The 20,144-nt window shown below is 48.1% G+C and overlaps 1 protein-coding gene across 6 annotated transcripts in view; it reads right to left on the bottom strand.

The window, feature by feature from the left end:
• DOCK3 (dedicator of cytokinesis 3) overlaps nucleotides 1–20,144 on the bottom strand; it is a 562,865-nt gene that overhangs the window by 22,327 nt on the left and 520,394 nt on the right. For all 6 annotated transcript variants that reach the window (XM_032320930.1, XM_032320975.1, XM_032320941.1 and 3 more), the window contains exons 33-40: nucleotides 18,381–18,466; nucleotides 16,030–16,056; nucleotides 15,799–15,894; nucleotides 11,498–11,558; nucleotides 10,896–10,989; nucleotides 8,079–8,227; nucleotides 2,797–2,883; nucleotides 1,364–1,468 (exon numbers count right to left, since the gene is read on the bottom strand). In XM_032320930.1, coding sequence (XP_032176821.1) covers nucleotides 1,364–1,468; nucleotides 2,797–2,883; nucleotides 8,079–8,227; nucleotides 10,896–10,989; nucleotides 11,498–11,558; nucleotides 15,799–15,894; nucleotides 16,030–16,056; nucleotides 18,381–18,466 — 705 coding nt within the window. The remainder of the gene's footprint in view (nucleotides 1–1,363; nucleotides 1,469–2,796; nucleotides 2,884–8,078; nucleotides 8,228–10,895; nucleotides 10,990–11,497; nucleotides 11,559–15,798; nucleotides 15,895–16,029; nucleotides 16,057–18,380; nucleotides 18,467–20,144) is intronic.

Genomic DNA, 20,144 nt, shown 5'->3' with positions numbered 1-20,144 from the left:
CTGGTGGGGGCAACAAAGATGCCACTTCTGAAATGCTTGAGGGGATGGTCCCTAGGTAGTGAGCAAGTCCCCCCCTCCTGAGGAGACCCTTTTCTCTTTCACATTCTGTTTCTAGAAATGCTACTGTGGAATGGAACCGGAGCCTTCCTGAGGATCACAATTAGGCAGAGTGGGCTTGTTATCCCTGTCAGGATTACTTGTTTCTATAGAAGTCCATTTTCTTTTTAGCACAGAATGGTTACTGCCTAGGAAATGTGCAGGTTGACCTGCCTTACATCTGAAATGTGGTTAGCCTGGACTCTGTTGCTAGCAGACTGGCTTTAAAAAAAAAAATTTTTTTTTTTTAAGGAGTCATTAAGGCCAACTGACCTGTGATGTGATATCAAGCTCATCATTGCTCACTGGCTAAAGCAATTTTTCTGCTAAGACAGGATCCCAAACACATCAAAGAGAGTCTATGAATGTTTGTAGCTGCTTGTTGAGACTTACAGACACGGAACTTTAGTGATACACTGGAACTGGGGACAGTCAGAGCCAGTCTCATGTCTCAACTGCAGCCCAATGCCCTTTCATCAGCACAGCTTCACTGAGGTCCCCTGGCACAGTGAAGCCCTCTGGGCTACAGCCCACAAGCCCAGGCTGACTTCTCCTGGAGCCTCTGGCTTTTGTGAAATAAAGAAGAGAATCCACAGCTATTCAGCTGGTATGTCTGCACATCTGTGCTCAGTCATTCCTTCCGCTTTGTTGGTATCCCAACTTAGCTTTCCAGGAAGCTATGGGGAGAAATCGCTGTCACTATCCTGGGCCAGAGAGTTGGCGGCCTAGAAAAGGTTTTCCACAGCCAGATCCTATTTGGCAGCTCCCACAAATCTCTTTCAAATCCACAGGTTCTCCACCCTGGCTGCAGAGCCTCCAGGGCAGCCAGCGGGAAGAGCCAGTATCTTCCATGACAAACCTCAAGAAGTCAGCCTATGGTTGAGGTCAGGGCTGTACTGGTGTCCTATCTGGTTGAGAATAATCACAATAGAGGATTCCAGGCATTGGAACTTGAAGTTGGAAGGTTTCTAGACATACCTATGGGACATTCTCAGACCCTGGTCATTTCCTGCAGGAATTTGGGTTGGTAAGAAAATCACCCTCATGTACTGCAGACAGCTACAAAATAGTACAGCAGAGGCAAACAAAGTCTAAAGATGGCAGTCAGTCCAGTCAAATAAAGCCAAATGCCTTTTGTTGTCTAGTTAGTCCTTCAAAAAGTAGTATTCAGTAGAATAGGGAAAAAAGTAAAAAAAAACAAACAGGTTATAAATGAATTATGTGTAGAATATGATATAAGTTCTTTTGACTACCTGAATGGACTCACCCGAAGGAAGAAAGGAAACTTCCTGCCATAGAAGCCAACCCGAAAGAACTCAGGCTCCAGGCGTTGCTGCTCCATGATGTTGTCATAGTAACTGGCTTCCATTTTCTGTGAATGAGAAAGGCAGTTGCCTTCAGGTTGGCCTGACTGCTAATGGTGTCCCAAGAAAGTTCTCCCAGGCCCCAGTAGATACCATCTTTTGGAAACAGAACATGGCAACACAGACTGTGTAGAAGTGAGCCCCTGGCCATGATCAGCCTCTCCCCAGGTTGCTGCCTGATGGAAGGGGAAGCCCTCCTAGACAGTGGGTGGACCCAACCCCACACAGATCCAGGATTCTTGGTTTTGGGTCTTTCAGGGGCACATGCTGAGCATGGACTCCTCCCACCCCCACAGATTTCTGGTTTTGGTTGATACTCACTATACCAAGTGACTTTTGGCTAGTGCTAGTTATAGTTGGCTAATAGCTATTCTCAGCACCATTTTCCATCAGTCCAACTGCGCTGCTCTTGTTCATCATCTAACTAAAGAGGCTAATAATCACAGGAAGTCTCAGTTGCCAGCATCACTGGTATTGTTCCAACTTAAGAGATTTTAAACTTTAAAAGTTGAAGTAATATCCATGATATCTAGCATTACTAAGGTCAGTACCTTTCTTAGTATGGGCTGTCCTGGCTTCACATTCAGAAAAACTCACTGAATTTTGACTGGGAAGACAGCTCTAATGCACTCAATCAAGCCAGCTTGCTGGGGAGCAAGGGCCTTCAAAGACCAGTCAGTAAGCTACTTCTAGATAACCACATCTATTACATAGACCCAAATCCCCACCTGGAAGAGGAAACATGGCAGGGAACATTGCCACACTGACTGGGTGGAGGAGAGGAGACCTCTGATTTCTCTTTGCTAATGTAGTCTGCAGCTACCGTGACTCAGAACCCAGCGCCAGCAACCGAGAAAATTTGGTGGAGACCTTCGAAGTCTATGGGACATTTCACTTAATTTTTGAGTATTTTGTATCAAAGAAGGGAGTAAGAACAAGGTGCTTGAAAGTGACCACAAGCCAAAGCATGCAAACATCTTAGAAAGTTTTCAGATCTTACAAAATTTTCCTGAACAAAATCTTTCAGGAAAGGTTTCTTCATGAAGTTGAGCTGCTACCTCCTCCTTGGACCTGCCATCTTATCCTGCAGACGTGCTTCTCCCTTTCTTGAGCACCAGTGGCTCTCGGGGTCTGGATGCTATCTTTTTTTTTAGTTCCCTAGTCAGACTGCCAAGGGTCTTGAGGGCAGGAACCAGGCCTCTGCTTCTCCTGTACTGTCCGCAGCACTTAAACTTAAACAAGGGCTAGGCCCGCAGTGAATGTTCACTCTGAAACTGGTGCCTGAAAGTGGTCACACCTCTGGTCAGGGTTGGGCTGGGGAAGGGGCAAAGCTCACCCGAATCCAGCTGAGGCTCTGATAATCGTAGAGGCTCTCATACTGACACGCCAGCTCCCTGCACAACGGGATCCCGAACTCCCAGCTCTGCGTAAGAGAGAAAGACAAAGCGTCAGCACCTCAGGCCTCCTCAGAACAGCCCCAGCTCACATGGAACACATCAGAAGGCAAAACCGAAGGCCCCCTGCAGCTCATCTGTCATAAAGAACATCCACTCAGGATGAGTCTGTGGACAACACGCGGTGCTGTGCCTTTCTAGCTCAAGGCGTAGCTTTCAGGTTTCTCCTCAAATGTCTCTACCTCCAAGAGGCCTTTTTCTGACTACCTCATTAAGGATGGGAACTTCCTGACCCCTTCTCTTCTGGAGAGTTTCATTAGTCTCCAGTTATCTTAAAAAAGTATTTACTTTTTTGTTGTATTAGTTTCAATTGGATGATAAGCTACATGAAGGCAGGAACCCTGTTTATTTACTTTATCCTCAGAGCCTAGAGCACTGCCAGGCACGAGCAGGTGCTCTATAAAGATGTACTGAGTAAGTTCATGAAGGTAATAATGATTTTTGTTATTTTTTAAGCTTTTATTTAAATCCCCGTTAGTTAACATACAGTGTAATATTAGATTCTGGCATACAATATGGTGATTCAGCCCTCCCACACAACACCCAGTGCTCATCAGAACTAGTGCCCTCCTTCATCTCCAGCCCACATTTCGCCCCTTCCTCCAGCCCCCTCCCCTCTGGCACCTGTCAGTCAGACTCTGAAACTGGGGCCAGGAATGTGCACCAGCGTCTGTTTCTTGGCTTGTCTCTTTTCTTTCCTTTAATCATTTGTTTTGTTTCTTAAATGCTACATACAAGTGAAATCATAAGGTACTTGTCTTTCTCTGACTGATTCACTTCGCTTAGCATGATACCCTCTGGCTCTATCCATGTTGTTGCAAATGGCAAGATTTCATTCTTTTTGATGGCTGAGTAGTGTTTCATTATGTATCTATATACCACCTCGTCTTTATCCATTCATCTGTCAATGGAAACTTGGGTGGAAACAATGACCTTTTAAGAAAAAATGGACAGATCAAAAGTAGGCAGAGAGGCCGGCAGAGAGAGGGGCAGGGAGCTGATGTGGGGCTCAATCCCAGGACTCTGGGATCATGACCTGAGCCAATGGCAGATACTTAGTGACTGAGCCACCCAGGTGCCCCTCAAAGGGAATTTTTTTTTTTTTTAAAGATTTTATTTATTTATTTATTTGTCAGAGACAGAGGGAGAGAGAGCGAGCGAGCACAGACAGACAAAGAGGCAGGCAGAGGCAGAGGGAGAAGCAGGCTCCCTGCCGAGCAAGGAGCCCGATGTGGGACTCGATCCCAGGACCCTGGGATCATGACCTGAGCCGAAGGCAGCTGCTTAACCAACTGAGCCACTCAGGCGTCCCTCAAAGGGAATTTTGAAACTGACTCTGGATCCCTGAGTTAATATGATGCCTCTGCCTTAGTGGGCTAGGAAACCTCTTACACCCCCACAATGCATCTTTCAAGCAGGAAGTGTCAGCCCTCTTTCTGGCTCTGCGTGCCACTTGGGCAGGTCTCAGCCAAGGACCCGCTGCAGGGTCTGCAGGGCAGGCTGCTCCATGGGGGCTGGCTAAGCAGCTGAGCTGTGCACAGATCTCTGGCCAACTTGCCATGAGCCTCCTGTGGGGAACCGCTCATTTGGGTGAAGACGGCCCCATGTGGGCCTAAAGGCACTCGGTCTGCTGACAGCAGCTTCCAGTAAAACAGGTCTTCTCCCCTCCTGGGATCAATGCTCATCTGCCTTGCTGGCATTTCTGCCCTACTTGGTGTAATCTGCCCTTCTGCTCTAACCTCTCCTCCCACCTACCCCTTAGTTATCTTTAGAGCGAGCTAGGACCAAGAGTTTGAAGACTTTTTGTTAGCCTTCAGGGACTGTGCCGGTCTGCCTCTCAACACAGGTAAGGAACATGCTGCAGGTACACCACACCTCCGCTATAGCTTTTCTCTGGTCTCCTTCCTTCGGGCAGGAGGAGACATCTCCTACCCATGTCTGAAATCCAATTATTTCCACCAGCTCTGGCGGATGTGTGCTATGACACATCTTTGTGGCTCCTCTGACAGGGATGGCATGGAAGTTACACTGACTCAGCGCTCACTCTAATCAAACTGGGAAGGCAGGTGCAGGCCCGGGACTCCAGACAGTCTTTGTACTTCTGTTTACACACAGTCTATTAGAAGCAACAGATTCATCATTCCTTCAGAGGAGCACAGGCAACAGTAACCCTCCATCAGGAGAGCCCAAGCCCAGATCCACGGAGAAGGCTGTTCTAGTCCTGATGGTCTGTTTTTCAGATAAGCAAGGGTTGGAGACCTTTGTCCAGCTGCCCCTCCTGTTTGCTCCCTCTGCCCTGTGTTGGAAGACCAGTTCCCACCTTCACACCTCTCCTTCCTTCTTTTAATTCCCACTCTGCCAAGCCCTTTGAGTGTTCCTTTCCTGGTCTGGTCTGGAATGCTGACTCTCTGTGGACTGGAGCCCAGTCCAGCTTGAGGAAGATTTCCAGGCTAACCACTTCACCACTGGTGAGAATGGCCCTGGGTTAGACTACGAGCAGGAATTGAACTTCTGACTCTATCCTTCTGGGTGCTCATGAAATACACATGAGACTACAGAATGCTGGGATGTCTGTACCAGGCAGATGACAGAGGTTGGTGTGTGTGTAAGAAAAGCAGAGAGCCTGCCTTGTGAGGCAGAGCGTGCTGGCAGGGCTGAGGACCAGAATCCCTTTACCTGTCCTTCCCCAGAGTCTTCTTTTCTTCCTTCTTCCTGCTGCCAAGGTAGCTTTTCTCCTGGCACCAAGAACCCTACAGGAACACTTCTTCTGCATCAGCCAGGTTTTGCTTTTTTGAGGTCAATAATAATAAAAAAAACCCCAAACCTGAAGGCTTTCAAAAACTGGTTAGCCTTTTCCACTGGTTCTATCCACTGGTTTCTGTACCGAGGAAGAGAAACACAGAAGTTCGGTCTTCTGTATGAACCCAACAGAATGAATCTGATAAATACCTCTTTGAGGATGATCTTATGAAAGGGCTCACTCAGGGGTCTGCACTCAGCATAGAACCTATTCCCCCAGCAACTCACAGCAAAAAACAGGTTTGCCAGAAGTGGGAGAGCCTCAAGAAGGTGGCCTCCAGAGCCTCTGGTCCTTCCCCCTGTCCTGCTCATCTACAATACTTGGGCAGGTTTTGCATTTTGATTCTTTTGTCTATACTAGGCTGTAAACCTCCTTTTCCAAACACTAGTGTAGTGTGGAGTGAAGACGGGGACGATTGTCCTGCTGGTAAACTCCATCAGATTGGGTTAGCTCTCCACTCCATCCTCTGTGCCAAAGGAAAAAAAAAGAGAACAAATACACTAAAGGTACTCATGTACCGGGCACCTGGGTGGCTCAAAGGGTTAAGCCTCCGCCTTCGGCTCAGGTCATGATCCCGGAGCCCTGCATCACACTCCCAGCTCAACGGAGAGTCTGCTTGTCTCCCTGCCCCTCACCCTGTTCATGCTCGCTCTTTCTTGCTCTCTCTCAAATAAATAAAATCTTAAAAAACAAAACAAAGCCCTCACGCTGCCCTCTCCGAGCTGGCCAGGCTTGCTGTGCATGTGGGTGGATGGCAGCTCCGGGTGGGCTGGGTGCCAGAAGGGCAGGCCTGAAAGTGTGCTGGTGTGGGGCTCTGCATCCTTGCCCTGGACAGGCAAGGAGAGGAGCTTCGGGATGGCACTGGGGCTCAGTCCCAGGGGGCTGCCCAAGCACTGAGCATGGGCCTCCTTACTGGACTAGGCTGAGAGCTCCGGAGGGTTTGGAAAGCTTCCTACATGGGTGAATTCTTTTGACAAAGATTTCTCCTATGTTATATAAAACTGGCCAATGTTTTCTGATTTATGGATTAAAGCCATTAATGTTTAAACCTTTCTTTTTGATGATGAAAAAACTCCTTAAAAAAACTTAATTTCCTTGCAATTCAGGGGTTTAGCCATGACAGTTCCTCGAGTGATTCAAATTCAGCTTTTTACGAATGGATAAGGAAGATATAGTCCATATACTGTGGACTACTATGCCATATATATATATATATATATATATGCCATATAGTCTATATACTATCGAGTATTATGCCTCCATCAGAAAGGATGAATACCCAACTTTTGTAGCAACATGGATGGGACTGGAAGAGATTATGCTGAGTGAAATAAGTCAAGCAGAGAGAGTCAATTATCATATGGTTTTGCTTATTTGTGGAGCATAAGGAATAACACGGAGGACATGGGGAGATGGAGAGGAGAAGGGAGTTGGGGGAAATTGGAAGGGGAGATGAACTATGAGAGACTGTGGACTCTGAAAAACAATCTGAGGGTTTTGGAGGGGCAGGGGGTGGTAAGTTGGGTGAGCCTGGTGGTAGCTGTTATGGAGGGCATGTATTGCATGGAGCACTGGGTGGCGTGGTGCATAAACAATGAATTCTGGAACACTGAAAAGAAATTAAAAAAATAAATAAAAATTTAAAAAAATTCAGCTTCTTAAAGCATACTCAAAGCTGAATGATGAGCAAACAGCATCAACAAGCCACCCAACCAGCCTCTGCAGTACATGGGCCACAGCCTACTGTAGGCAGTCAGAGGGTCCCACGAGGAGCCCTCTGGGGGGTTGGGAGCAGGATGGCAGGGGAGTCCCCAGGAGGCTAAAACCAATGCTGACAGTGCCTGCCAATCCCACAGATCTGAGCTTGATGGGGAAGAACACCAGTGAGACAGTCCAGTCTGTGCTGTGAGGGAGGGAAATAAGATGTGCCACCACTGAGGAGGAGGACAGGCCTCCTTTGACCAAGGTTAAAATCTACTCATTGTTACAACTCATATTTTCTACAGCAGAATAGGAAAACAACATCAGTTCTTGAAGTAAATCTAATACGTGTCAGTGGGGGCCCAGAAGCCCCTGCGGTAGGAGCGTCTGCCTGTGCCAAGCTGCTCAGTGGGGTCGTCTCTCACACCTTGAACCTGGAATTGGCTTCCAAGCCACAGAATTAAACTGTTACATATATATATTTGTTTTTTTTCCCAGAGAAAATTCATGCTGCCTCCAAAGCTAACACACACACATGGGCATCCATGAGCTTAATTCCCTCCCCCTTACCCCCTGGAGCCTCTGCCTGGCCCATCAGTGTTGAGATGGTGGAAGCAACATGGTGGAAGCCTAAGAGCTGAAAGGCTTGGCTAATGATCCTACCTTGCCTTTGTTGAAGTAGTGGATGATTTTGCGGCACAGTCCTTCTTTCCGCTGCCACTCGGTCTGCGACGGGTAGTGCAGAAATTCCCGCAGCGGCCGTTCCTCCCACTGTAGCAGCTCACAGTAGAGGAGCAGAGTGAATGCAGCCTCTGTGGGGACAGACAACATGGAGGTCCAGGGACTTTTCCTCAGGGGCCTGGGAGTCGCCTGGTGCCAGTGGATGGGGCTAAGTACCATGCGAGGGCAGGTCATGTGCAGCCCAGGTCAGGGACACTGGATACCGAAGGTGACATAGAGGGGCTGCCCATAGCATTAAGGGGCCTAGGATCCTGGCAGGCACCTTCCTCCCACAGCTGCTCACTGATGCTGGGCTCCAGGTAAAGCACAGCCTGGTTACCTGAGTTTGTGTACAGGCTGCCTTGCTTTGGGAGATGCTAACATGTCAGACAGTTCTTGGGTTCCTTTCGGGCAACTGACTACAGCTTCCTCTCCAGCCTTCTCAGACTTCCTTTTGTGGGTGGGCACTGACCCAGGTTTCTCTCAGCAACCCCTCCAAGCTAGCCCCAGTGGCTCCAGAACCATTTTCTGATCTTAGCATGGCCCTCATCTCTACTGTTTCTAAAAGGACCAGAGAGGAGTGTAAGTGGTGGTAACTGTGATGGGCCTGTAGCCGAAAGCTCTATTCCTGGAGGAGCCAAAGCTTTGCTGGACCCAGGCCCAAGGACCAGTGGCGCCTTACCCTATATGTGCAACTGTTGGAGAAGCTTATATCAAACAACACCACCAGGGTGCCTGGGTGGCTCAGTGGGTTAAGCCTCTGCCTTTGGCTCAGGTCATGATCTCGGGGTCCTGGGATTGAGCCCCGTGTCAAGGTTTCTGCTCAGTGGGGAGCCTGCTCCCCCCATCCCGCCTACTTGTGATCGCTCTCTTTCTCTGTCAAATAAATAAATAAAATCTTAAAAAAACAAACGAACAATAACACTGAAATACTATGGTTCCCTCAATTCTAAGGCATGTGTCACACTGAATTACAACCACCACTCATTCCTGTTCTATTTGCTCATTTTCAGTGGGCATCTCCTATTGGCAACGTAGGTAGTTCTAGCTTCTGCCTGGCCTTCAAGGCCCTACTCAAGTCTGCTCCCCATGACTGTGAAGAATCTCATCTCCAACTAGTCCAGAACCCACTTCCAGTTTTAGCCAGATACACCTGCCTGCAGCCACTCTCCGGGCTCCTCATCATTGCCTCTGCCTGTGCTCTGGCCACTGGACCTTCCTGCCCAGGGATGCACAGGCCTCCTTATTGGATCGGGTGAGGAGTCCTTTCTTTCTGGGGATTAGACCCTGACGCACTAGAGGCCTCCCTCTGAAACTTAGGAAACTAGGAGAAATCTTCTTCTTTCTGACTATATCCTTTCAGATGCTACTCCTGAGGCCACCAGAGACACAGCTTAGCACCCGTTCTCTGTCCAGATCCCTGACCTGGCCTCTTAGTCATGGCCCAGTCCTCAAGGAGTTAGTAAAAGCCTCTACAGTACATGAAATTTATCAAAGTCTATGACTTCACCCCTTTCTCAGAGGGTTGCTGGAATCATGGGTGGAAGCAGACACTGAGAATGGCAGGTTCAGCCCAGTCATTTCAGATTTTAATTACTGCCAACCTGTGTGTTCAGGAAAGGTGGCATCTATAGCAAACGATCTCTTACATCTTGAGATGAGGAGGGAGGATTCTGAGTTTCTACAGATCCAGCTAATTCTAGTCATGTTTATGGACAAGAATAGCTTGAATTTCCTGGTTTGTCACACAGATTCAAGTCCTGCGGCTCGAGAGGTAGGGTGTGGTGGCTGGTCACCACCATGAGGAAGGTGGCTATCTGGGGGGAACTATGGCACATGATGATCAGAAAGGAGCCCCGTGCACGCATACGCTCTCCTGACCCAGCATCGTGCTCAGTAACTGGTGTGACAGGCAGGTTGACGTGCTGTTCAATTTGTTCCATTAGAAAAGGACTTTGGGTGCCCAGGTGGCTCAGTTAAGCATCTAACCCTTGATTTTGGCTCAGGTAATGATCTCAGGGTCATGAGATGGAGCCCTGTGTTGGGCTCTGTGCTCAGTGGGGAGTCTGCTTAAGATTCTCTTTCTCTCTCCTCCTCTGCCCATCTCCCACAAAAGAAAAAAAAAAAAGAAAAGAAAAGAAAAGAAAAAGAAAAGCACAGGCCTTAGTTTGGATTAAATTGTACACACAGTGAAAGCACCCCCATCTGGCCGGTCAGGAAGCCAGGTGGCCACTCTCCGCACTCGGCATGCTCTCCATCGGGAGCTCGAAGTGGGGCTGCTCTGTGCAGCTGCGGGAGGGAGAGCCTAGGGTGCGAGGCAGTTCTGTCAGTGAGCTCTGGAAGGCCCAGGGTTAGGTGGCTATTTCTGTGTTGTGGCCTCACTTAGCTCGGGCTGTGGAGGTCTTCAGGAAGGCTGTGTTCATGGAGAGTGACACTGAGCTCAGGATGCCTGAACCTAGCATGTCAGAATTTGGAGGTTACCCTTGAGGCCTCAGAGGTGGTGGACTGGAGGCACAGAGAGAGCGGAGCGGCCTCACACAGCAGAGGACAGGCTTGTTGGCACAGAGGAATTTCTGCCTGCTTTCTCTCCACCACATTTTACAAAGTTGCTGAGGGAAAGGAGCCAGGTGAGGGCGCAGCCCAGGTCTCACCATTCTGCTAAGATCTGGCAGGCCCCAGCTCAGAGCCTTCTCCTGCCTGCTGTGCATTCCTGTCCTGTCTGTCCTCAGGGGAAGGCACGGCTGGCCCCCTGCCACGCACCTGTGTAGTTTTCAGCCTGTAAGTGCATGTCACAGAGCTTGTGGATGTAGCGGATATACATCTCTTCTTTGTTGATCTCAGATTTGTAAAAATTCTGTAAAGAGAAGGAAATACACATCAAGATGAGAGAGGCCTCCCCTGTAGCAGCCATACCTGAGCTCCAGGCGGCTGGCCAAAGCCCTGGGTGTGCTGGGCGTGAGGAGGAGGGCAGGCCATGGAGGCCCCCAGCACCAGAAAGAGAAAGAATCAGCTAGAAGACACACCTGCTCCCCAGGTGTGGTACAGCCAGTGGCAGACCTGGGGGAGTCCTAAGTGGTGAGTAAGGGGACGAGGGCCAAGGCAGACTGGGATGTAGGGTATGTCAGGGTTGACTGGACCTTGCCGAGAGGCCAGTGTGGAGTTCTGTCCAAAGAGAAGCTCATGTCGTTCCTTTCCCAAGTGGGAATGTGACTGAGGAGTTGCAGACCTCCAAGATACCAGTGACAGAGCTGATATCCTGACTCAAACCCTTAGGCTTACAGCCACTGTAGAAGGGCCAAGCCCATCACACTGTAGGACAGATTCCACGGGGCAGACAGGAGGAAGGGCCCATGTCCTCTCACCATCAGGTTAACAGTACAGCCGATCTTCTTATTTTCTGTTTCCTCTCCTTTCATGCAGTCCCTGGATGGGAGAACACAAATAAATGTCCCATGACACGAAGTGCTGCCTCTGAGACAATGCCTAGGACTCCAGAGTCACGGAGGCATTAGCATGACTAGACACGAAATTAGGATGCTCTCCAACAGAAAATGCTTCCACAGATGGGGCCTGTACAGGGAACTCCCCTTGAGCTTTGGACCCACTTTCAGGGATCAGAGGTCTCTATTCAACTGAACCCCTCATTCTGGTGGCAGAGTGTAGAGACCAGATAGTACATTAGGGCATAAAGCAGCACCGACCAGTATCCTCAGCACAGAAGAGGGTATCGGTAAAGTAGAATGTTAAATCCCCAAGTCCTCAGAAGGAGAGGCACAGAGCTTTCCTGACAGGGGAAGCTCCCTTTGTAGGACAGTGTTCAACAGAAGCCAAGATACTACGCTTCAAGGGCCTAGCCTCAGGACTCTGTGGCTATAGCGGCCATGGCGTGGTCATCATGGTAGCCGCCTCACTGACTTTTCTCCCTGTGCTGTCCTTCCTGTACACTAAAAAGAAACACATGTTTGAAGTTTCTTTCTGGCGTGAGGGTAGCTTCAGCCAGGGCTGGGCTGCGTTCATGCTAGACTGAGCTGGGCAGGGTTGGATGGAGGAGGGGTCAGGGCTGGCCTGTGAGACACAACGGGAACACTGGGGATGGTGCTCCTTCCCTAGGGAGAGAGGGAAGAGGGAGAGGTCAAAACCAAGCTCCTCTGGAAGGAGCAGAGGCTTGGCACAAGGAGACAGAGGAGAAGGAGAACCAGATTGGTGAATCTGGCAAGAAGCCTCCTGTATGCACAGCCGGTCAGAGTCCCATCTGCCTGTTGCGCCCCGTTCTGTGGCACCCCATGCTGCTCTGGTGTGTAGATGTAGCTCCTCAGGCAGCTGGGCATAGGTGGGTTTGTGGAGCACTAAGATCGGGGGGAGAGAGTATCTTGGCTTTGCTCCACTGACAGGCATGCGGCCTAGGGAGAAACCTCATAGCTGGGAGTCAGGAGCCCTAGTCCAAGTCCCTGAACTTCTGGGTGATTGTTGGACAAACTCAGTTATCCCCACCTTCCCTGCTGCAATCCAGCACCCAGAGGGATGACTTCTTTGAAAGAAAAGAATACTGAACGATCTACACAGCAATCATGGTATTCCATAAAGTCAAATGTCCTTCCTTCTGTGGAGGGCTACTATCAGAGCAGGCAACGATGTGGGATTTGAAACCAAGGTCCTCCTTTCTGGGTTCCCTCTCAGGCATGGGCATTTGGTTCATTTGTAGCTGGACATGGGGTTCCTGCACAGGCCACTGCAGAGCCTGTCTTTTGGAGCTACCAGGGACAGGAAACTACTGTGACTTTTCAAGAGGAGGGCCAGATGGCCAACTTGTTACAAGCAACACTCAAAGTGGCAGGAGGCATCTGTCTCTCCAATAAGTTGGTCCCAGAGAGGGCAGTGACATCTCAACTAGCTACTTTGGCATTAAATGGTTGTTTTTTCTTTTTCTAGAAAGCATCTGAATCACTTACCAGGTATCACCTTCTGTTTGGCCATAACTAGAACCTTACTGTCAAGTCAATTAAACAAAAAAGCACTGGCCTCAACCCTTTGGTAGCAGGGGGCATTCCCCATCCACCTTTGTGCACTATGACTGCCTCTCCCATGCACTGCTAACAACTGACTCTTCTCTTCTGTGTGGTTTTGTATCACTTCCGTGTGGCTACTCCACAGAGAGGACATGTTTTAAAGCCTCTGACTTGGGTGTGTTTGTTGCTCTCCTGCATTTTCTCTGGAGGAGGAATAGGGAAGACTCTCCTAAACAGGCTTCTGAAACACGTGGGTGGGAACATGGTCCTTGTGCTGAGCAAGACCAGGGCCCAGGCAGCCCCGGGGCGGGGCGGGACTGGAAGGCTCCATAACTTCCCGTTTCTCTTCTAGATAGAGTGCTCCAATTAAATCCACAAGGCTTGGCAACTCTAGCTCTGTCCCTCCATGTTCCAGGGGCTCTGCTTCCTTGCCTGGGAAATACCAAAGCCACCAGTGAGCACCTCTGTATCTGACACAGAGTACTGTTCTCACAGAAGATGGAGACATTAGCGCAAACACGGAAGAGGTGCCCAGAGGAGGTTCATGCTAAAATGGAGTCTCACACTCTAGGGTGAGTCATTCTGGAGTATAAATTATTAATTAATTGTGTAATCAGTGTATACATATTTAACAGTCAACAACTATTTTCTTAGTAGGTCCTTGATGAACTGAACTGCACTGGGGTTGAAGAGACTTTCTTGGTTCCTTCATGGTCTTCTAGTCAATCAGTATGTACTGCACACCTGCCTGAGGACCATCAAAACTCCATGCAGGGAACCGGGGGGATAAGGACAAGGTCCCTGTCCTCAAGAAGTCGCTCTCTTCAACTGAATGAGTCAGAAAGGTGACAAATGATTATCCAAAGGGCTTTGGATGCTTTGGAAGAAGTATGTGCAAAGATCCAGGTGAGCTCCTATCTGGGAAAGCCTCCTTGATGGGACTTGGTAGGAAGGGCTCTCTTGGGAGAAGACAGCACATAGAGAAGAAAGATGGGAAAGATGTGAGTGGGGACAACATGGTTGAGGGGAGAGGGCATGGCTCTTGAGTCAGATGTGGGTTCAGATCCTACTAATGGCATTTCCTACCAATGGTGTTTCTTCACTGATGAAAACAAGGATAAATCCTTCAGGGCTGCATATGGGATTAGAGACAGTGTTTGTAAAGCACAGAGCATGTGGTATATTTTTAACAGATAAGAGCCATCATAAGATTGTGGTGTTTCCTTTTGTGTTAGCAAAGAACACCACTAGGAGGTTAGGGTATGCACATGGCTAGTGGGGACTGTCAGGGGACAGGGCTGAATAAGTGGGCAAAGTTTATGAAGGGGCTTTGATGCCACATGAAAGAATATGAACTTTGTTTTTTAGGAACCATTCTTGAGGCAAGAAATGGAAGAGAATGAAATTGGTTTTGGCCATGAGTTTGAATTGTTTGTACAAGGTAGGTACAAAAATCAAACAGACAGCTAGAACTAGGCTAGGAAATTAATTTTGGCTCTTTCTAGTAGGCCGCGGAATAGAGCTGACCTTTAGTAAATGTTTCAGTGAGGGGGAGGTTACAGAATTTTGTCCACCCTTCCCTGTCTGATGGCAGGTACAGAAAAGGCTGGGGAGGTGGCATGAGCAAGGGGGTTCATTATTCTAAAAGAGGTCCCCAAAAGGCCACTTGTGACCTCATAAGGCACAATTGTGCTACAGGAAAAAGAGATGCTTAAGACGTGAGCCCATGTCTCAGGAATTCCTTTTCCAAGCCCAGCTAGTGCACAGGATGGACACCTGAGTCTTCTGCAAAGCAGAAGTCTTGGCATAGCAGTACCCTCTATTCAGCAGCAGCTGGAGGTGGCCTAAACTCCCTAATTTCCTGATACATTGGTTGCAAGTACTCTCCCTTCGTGTTTGCACATCTTGTAGCACAGAGGAGACAACTATTGCTTGGCGATGGGTTTACTCTGTCATTCTTCCTCATTCCCTATCACCTTCCTCTAACCACCACATGAACTCTTCTGAGAGAATAAGCCTGTTTTGGAGTAATTCAAAAGCCATGATATGACAGAAGGCAAGACTTCATCTAAAAACAAATTTTACATGAACTCTCAGACTGAACACAGCATAAAGATCTCTGAGCTCACATCTGCTTCGTCTAATCTATTCATTACCAGGACCAAGGGAGAAATAAGCAGACTTTAGGCAAAGAATAGAGGTATGGAAAAATAGGGTCCCCAGTCCCTGGAAAAACCAACTGGAAGTCCTACAAGGTCCCACTTCCGCACTAGGTGACATCTCCCTGCCCATCTGCCATATGGCTCTCAGGAACATCTGCACAAAGGACCCTGTTTCCTGCATTGTTCTGCTGTGGTCATTTCTCTGAGCCTTGATTTTTGGATGGAAAGCCAGATGCCAGCATGTCCCTGGAATATCCCCTGGGAGCACATATTAGGGAATCCCAGGAAGCCCTGGCCCACCCTTGGGGGAAGGCTCTTTCCCTTTCTCTCCTTGGCCATCAGTAGATGCCTCATGACTGGTGATGGCACCCAAAACCCAGACCAGTCCTCCCCTTGAAGGCCACATGGTCTTAATTTTATAGTTGAGGATGCCCTTGCTGAGGAGAGCATCCTGATCAGAAAAGAGGTCAGGTAGGTCAGTGTCTGAGAAGATACCTGTAGTCAAGAAGGCGTTCCATGAGGCGGGTGACTGAGGTCACAAAGGAAATGCCGGTTTCACGCCATGTTTCCTGTTCGACCTTCTCCAGCAGGCTATTGGTAGGAGGTAGGGGAAACAAACACAATGTACAAATCATGAGCTTTTCCTGGGTACCAGAGTGAGGTCCCAGAGCCCGTGGGGCCTGCAATGGATCTGGAGACGGCAGACTTACCACACTGCAGTCTTACCTGGGGTAGGGCCCAAACAGCTGGGTTCTACTCCATGCAGCAGAAAGCAAAGACAAGGTGATTACTGAACTGGCAGGAACAGATGAGCATATTTTCCATTTTCCTGTCTAAGTTCCTAAGGGTGCCAATGAACTGAGGAAGGGGTTTTGAAGCCCCAGCCCTTTAGGTGTATGCTGTGAGGTTTGTTCTGAAACAGCAGCTGAGTGAGAGCCCCCTGAGGATGGTCTTGCAGTTGGCCGTCTACTTCTATCACTGCTCGAGAGGCATCCTCAGCGAACATACAAACTAACCTTTCTATGTAAACCAAGAAAAATGTTCCAGCTAGTCTGGACAGTCCAGTATGAAGGGCAGTAAGTGAGTCCAGGGGATGCTTCTGTGTGAAACGTACCAAAAGCCAAGAGCTAAATGCCCAGGTCCTTTTCTCATTTGCCAGTCCCTGCTGGTACTTCAGGGCAGCCTCTGGCTTCTCTGCCTTCTCACAGATCTCTCCTAGGGGATGGTGACCTGGACACGCTGCTTGCTCCAGTAATAAGCCCAGGTCTAGATCTCACCCCTGATTCCTTTCCACACTGTCCCTCATTCCCTGAAAGTAGTGAAAGTCAACTGGAATGGCAGGCCCAGCTAGAGGCCCAGCCTGGCTGCCATTCATGCTTCCATGATGGTGACGGTCTTCCCCACACAGTGTATGGCCTGAGCTGAGACTCCTGGGAAAGTGAGGGTTTCCCATGTGACCCATGTTACTAGAGAGTCAGGGCAGCACCACTGCTCTGGGCTCTGAGCTGTGTGGATGAAGCCACTGTGTCAGGATTTCCCACACTATTCTATAGAGCTCTGCTGTCCTGGAGGGCTGAGAAAGGTATTCTGTGAGCAAACAAGCCCGTGAAATGCCGGTCACACTCCTGTTGGAGAGATTTCACAACTTTCTTTGTATGGTAGGCTTTGAGAAGTCCTACAATACAGAAGCCCGTTCAATTTTAATTGAATCTTTTCTGAACTGATTAGCTCATGATCCACTTATTTTCTTCCCCAGCATCTTCCCCAAAACACAAATTGGGAAATGCTGTTTCATGGTCCTCTGCAGCTTTCAGCCCTCAGACATGATTTAGAAGAGTTTATGAAACCCTATTTGGTCAAGTAATTAGTAACCGCAAGTTATTTGTGTGCTTTTTCCTTTGCAGTAAAATCATCTGTTAGTGACTTTGGAAGAGATTTCTCTGTATTATTTCCATAATTAGAAACATCTTCAGCTAAAAGCACCATACTAAAGTATGGATTCATTTTCACAGATAATAGTTATTTACCTTCCAAATAAATTTGTATTTTATCATATGACTCATCAAGGAACAAAGTGGGCAGGATTTATAGTCCAAAGATCACCCCCTCTTGAAACTGAAAGATCTGGGTCTTTCCCCAACAGACCTGCTTCTCACTGATCATTCCACTGAGGGCAGGCTAACACTTTCCTGAGCTCAGTTTTATCACCTCTATTCATCAAGATAACTTCAGCCCTACCCACTTCATAGGTGTGTATACAGTATACATTTTGTATACTGTAAAGTTCTAAGTAAATGTACAGTATTATTATTGGAAAAATATGTTACAGGCTTATCTTCAAAATGGCACTGAAACAAAAAAAGTATTAAAGCTGGAAATAATGAGTAAGATGGGAAGGGACTCTCTACCTGTAAGAGTCTTAAGATTTTGTTTTTTAGGAAGGTAAAGTGTCCACCATCACTATTTATGTAGGAGGACCATGGCATCCTTGAGTCCCTCTTTGGACTTAGCCCTGTGGCAAGTCCTGTAAGGTCTCTTGGCCTCCATCAGTTCAAGACAGAAGCTATGAATGGTGGACCTGGGAGAACCCCCGACCTCATTCAGCACAACCGCCCGGTTTTACAAACAGGGAGACTGGCCTGGAGAGTGGGTACAGCTTGCTAAAGTCACAATACCCACAGTAGTGTTTTTCCCAAGGTGACTGAACCACCTTACAAACCAGGGATTAACTTTTTTCCTCTTAGAAATGCCAGCACTGAGCCCTCACTGAGTCCCCATGGGTTGTTTGCCCAGGATACAGTGCATGCTACGAAGACACATAATTTCCCTTTTCCTATCAGCAAATCTAAGAGCTCAGAGTTATCACCTGTCTCTACCTTTTTAGTCAACTATGGCAATCCCTGAGCAAACTTACTGCCATAAGGCCATCTTCTTGTTGACTAGGAATGATCCAGGTCTCTCCTGATACCTACCCTCCAGATACTGCCTGCCCACCAGCGTGGGTTGCACCCCTACCCTTCATCAGCCCACTTCACCCCCTCCCCCAGCGTGGGGTGCCAGGGGCTGAAACAGCTTACAGCAGGCCGAAGAGCTCCCTGTAGCTCTCGTCGCCTTTTCCTTCTGACACCATGCTGTCCAGCTTGTCAATCAGCTCGGCCTCCACCTAGAGGGAAGCAGAGACTTCGTAAACCTGAGCTGACCTCAGAGGAAGGATGGGAAATTCAGCTCCTGCCATATGTGAGGATGATGCGGAACTGTTTCCTGATTTTTTTCCTTGTAACAAATAAATCCTAGGGAAGGCAGGATCTCATCTATGGCACCAAGAAGCCACACTGACTCCCCTGATTAGGAAGGCCTCTCACTCCAGTGGCTTAAATAAAATTTGGAACTTATATACCTTAGATACTCTTTTCCCAGTCTAGGAACAAAAAGCAAGGATTCCCTGGAAAGAAGAGTATTTTGAATCCAGAAGGGGCCTTTGCCAATTTTTTTTCCTTTTTTTCTTAAAAAAAGCTCATTCAAAAGAAATTGTGAATGACAATTCACAATTCTAACCAAATGTAACAATTCTAACCAAATGTAATTTACATTTGGTTAGAACTTTACTCTCTAGTCAGCCAGTCACAAAGGAAGCCTGCTCCTGGGCTAGTCCTCGCTGTAATGGCTGACATGATTCTGAGTTGAGTAGGAGTCTTTCCTTCAGATTCTCCTTCAGGGTAAAATACTCCACTGTCATCCTCATAGGACCTAAAGCCCTTGGGGCTGCTGCCTCTGCCACTGCCTCATCACTGGGGCCCTTGCATTTGTTATTGGATTCCTAAGAATCCAACAAGATGGTACTTGTTCCCACCCATCTGATCTGTAAGGAACTCAGCAGGGCTCAGCCACTTTTCTAATAAGCTTCCCTGGATTTACTCTGAGGTGAGACATTAGTTGTAAGTGATGTGAGATAAATATCTTTTAAACCCCTAATTAGTCTATAAAAAATGTGGTATTTGGTATTTATACAGATACTTCACGTAAACAAAAACGGCATGGCTGCTTTTAGTGATAAGCTGTAACAGAAGCATTTTCTCATTTTGCATAGGACCAATGAGTCCGAAGGCAATGAAATAATAAAAAAAAAATTGGATTAGGAAATTCATTGAAGGCAATTATGGCTTCTGAAATCCCTTCAGCAGAAAATGAGAACAGATGCATAAATACAGTCCTGTTTATGGTGGTCTGTTATGTGACCGTGATGGACACTGTCATTCATCTATGTTTGGCCTGATGAGTCAGCTGCTTGAATACGCATTTCAGAGAAAAGAGAAAATCTGAGACCAATCTAGGGATCCATGTCATCTGTCTTTCTCTGTGTGGAGAAGAGGCTTCAGCAGGGACTTGCCTGGGGTCCTGTAAAGTCAGGAAGAGCCAAGCCCAGAGGCCAAGGTCTCTTATTCTCAGTTCAGATCTTATCTTGTCTTACTGGGGCAATCAGCTAGCCACACGCCTCCCGGTATAAGAAGAGTCTGTTTATAACAAGGGATCTCTTTTCACACATGCAGATACACATAGATTGTATTTTCCAGAATGGGGCAAAGCTGGGGAGGGGACCTGGAGCAGCAGTGAGTACAACAGTGCATACATGGGTGCAGCAGTTCCTTGGAGTTCTCAAAATGGGTCCCAGGGCCAGCAGTATCAGTCATCAGGGATGTCACTAGAAATGCACATTCTTGGAGCACCTGGGTGGCTTAGCTGGTTACACGTCCAACTCTTGATTTCGGCTCAGGTCATGATCTCAGGGTCATGAGATTGAGCCCTGCTGAGTGATGAGCCTGCTTAAGATTCTCTCCCTCCCA

Source organism: Mustela erminea, chromosome 1 (assembly GCF_009829155.1).
Source record: "Mustela erminea isolate mMusErm1 chromosome 1, mMusErm1.Pri, whole genome shotgun sequence".
Taxonomy (NCBI): domain Eukaryota; kingdom Metazoa; phylum Chordata; class Mammalia; order Carnivora; family Mustelidae; genus Mustela; species Mustela erminea.
The sequence above is the reverse complement of the archived record's forward strand: the minus strand, read 5'-3'. Positions and strand labels throughout refer to the sequence as shown.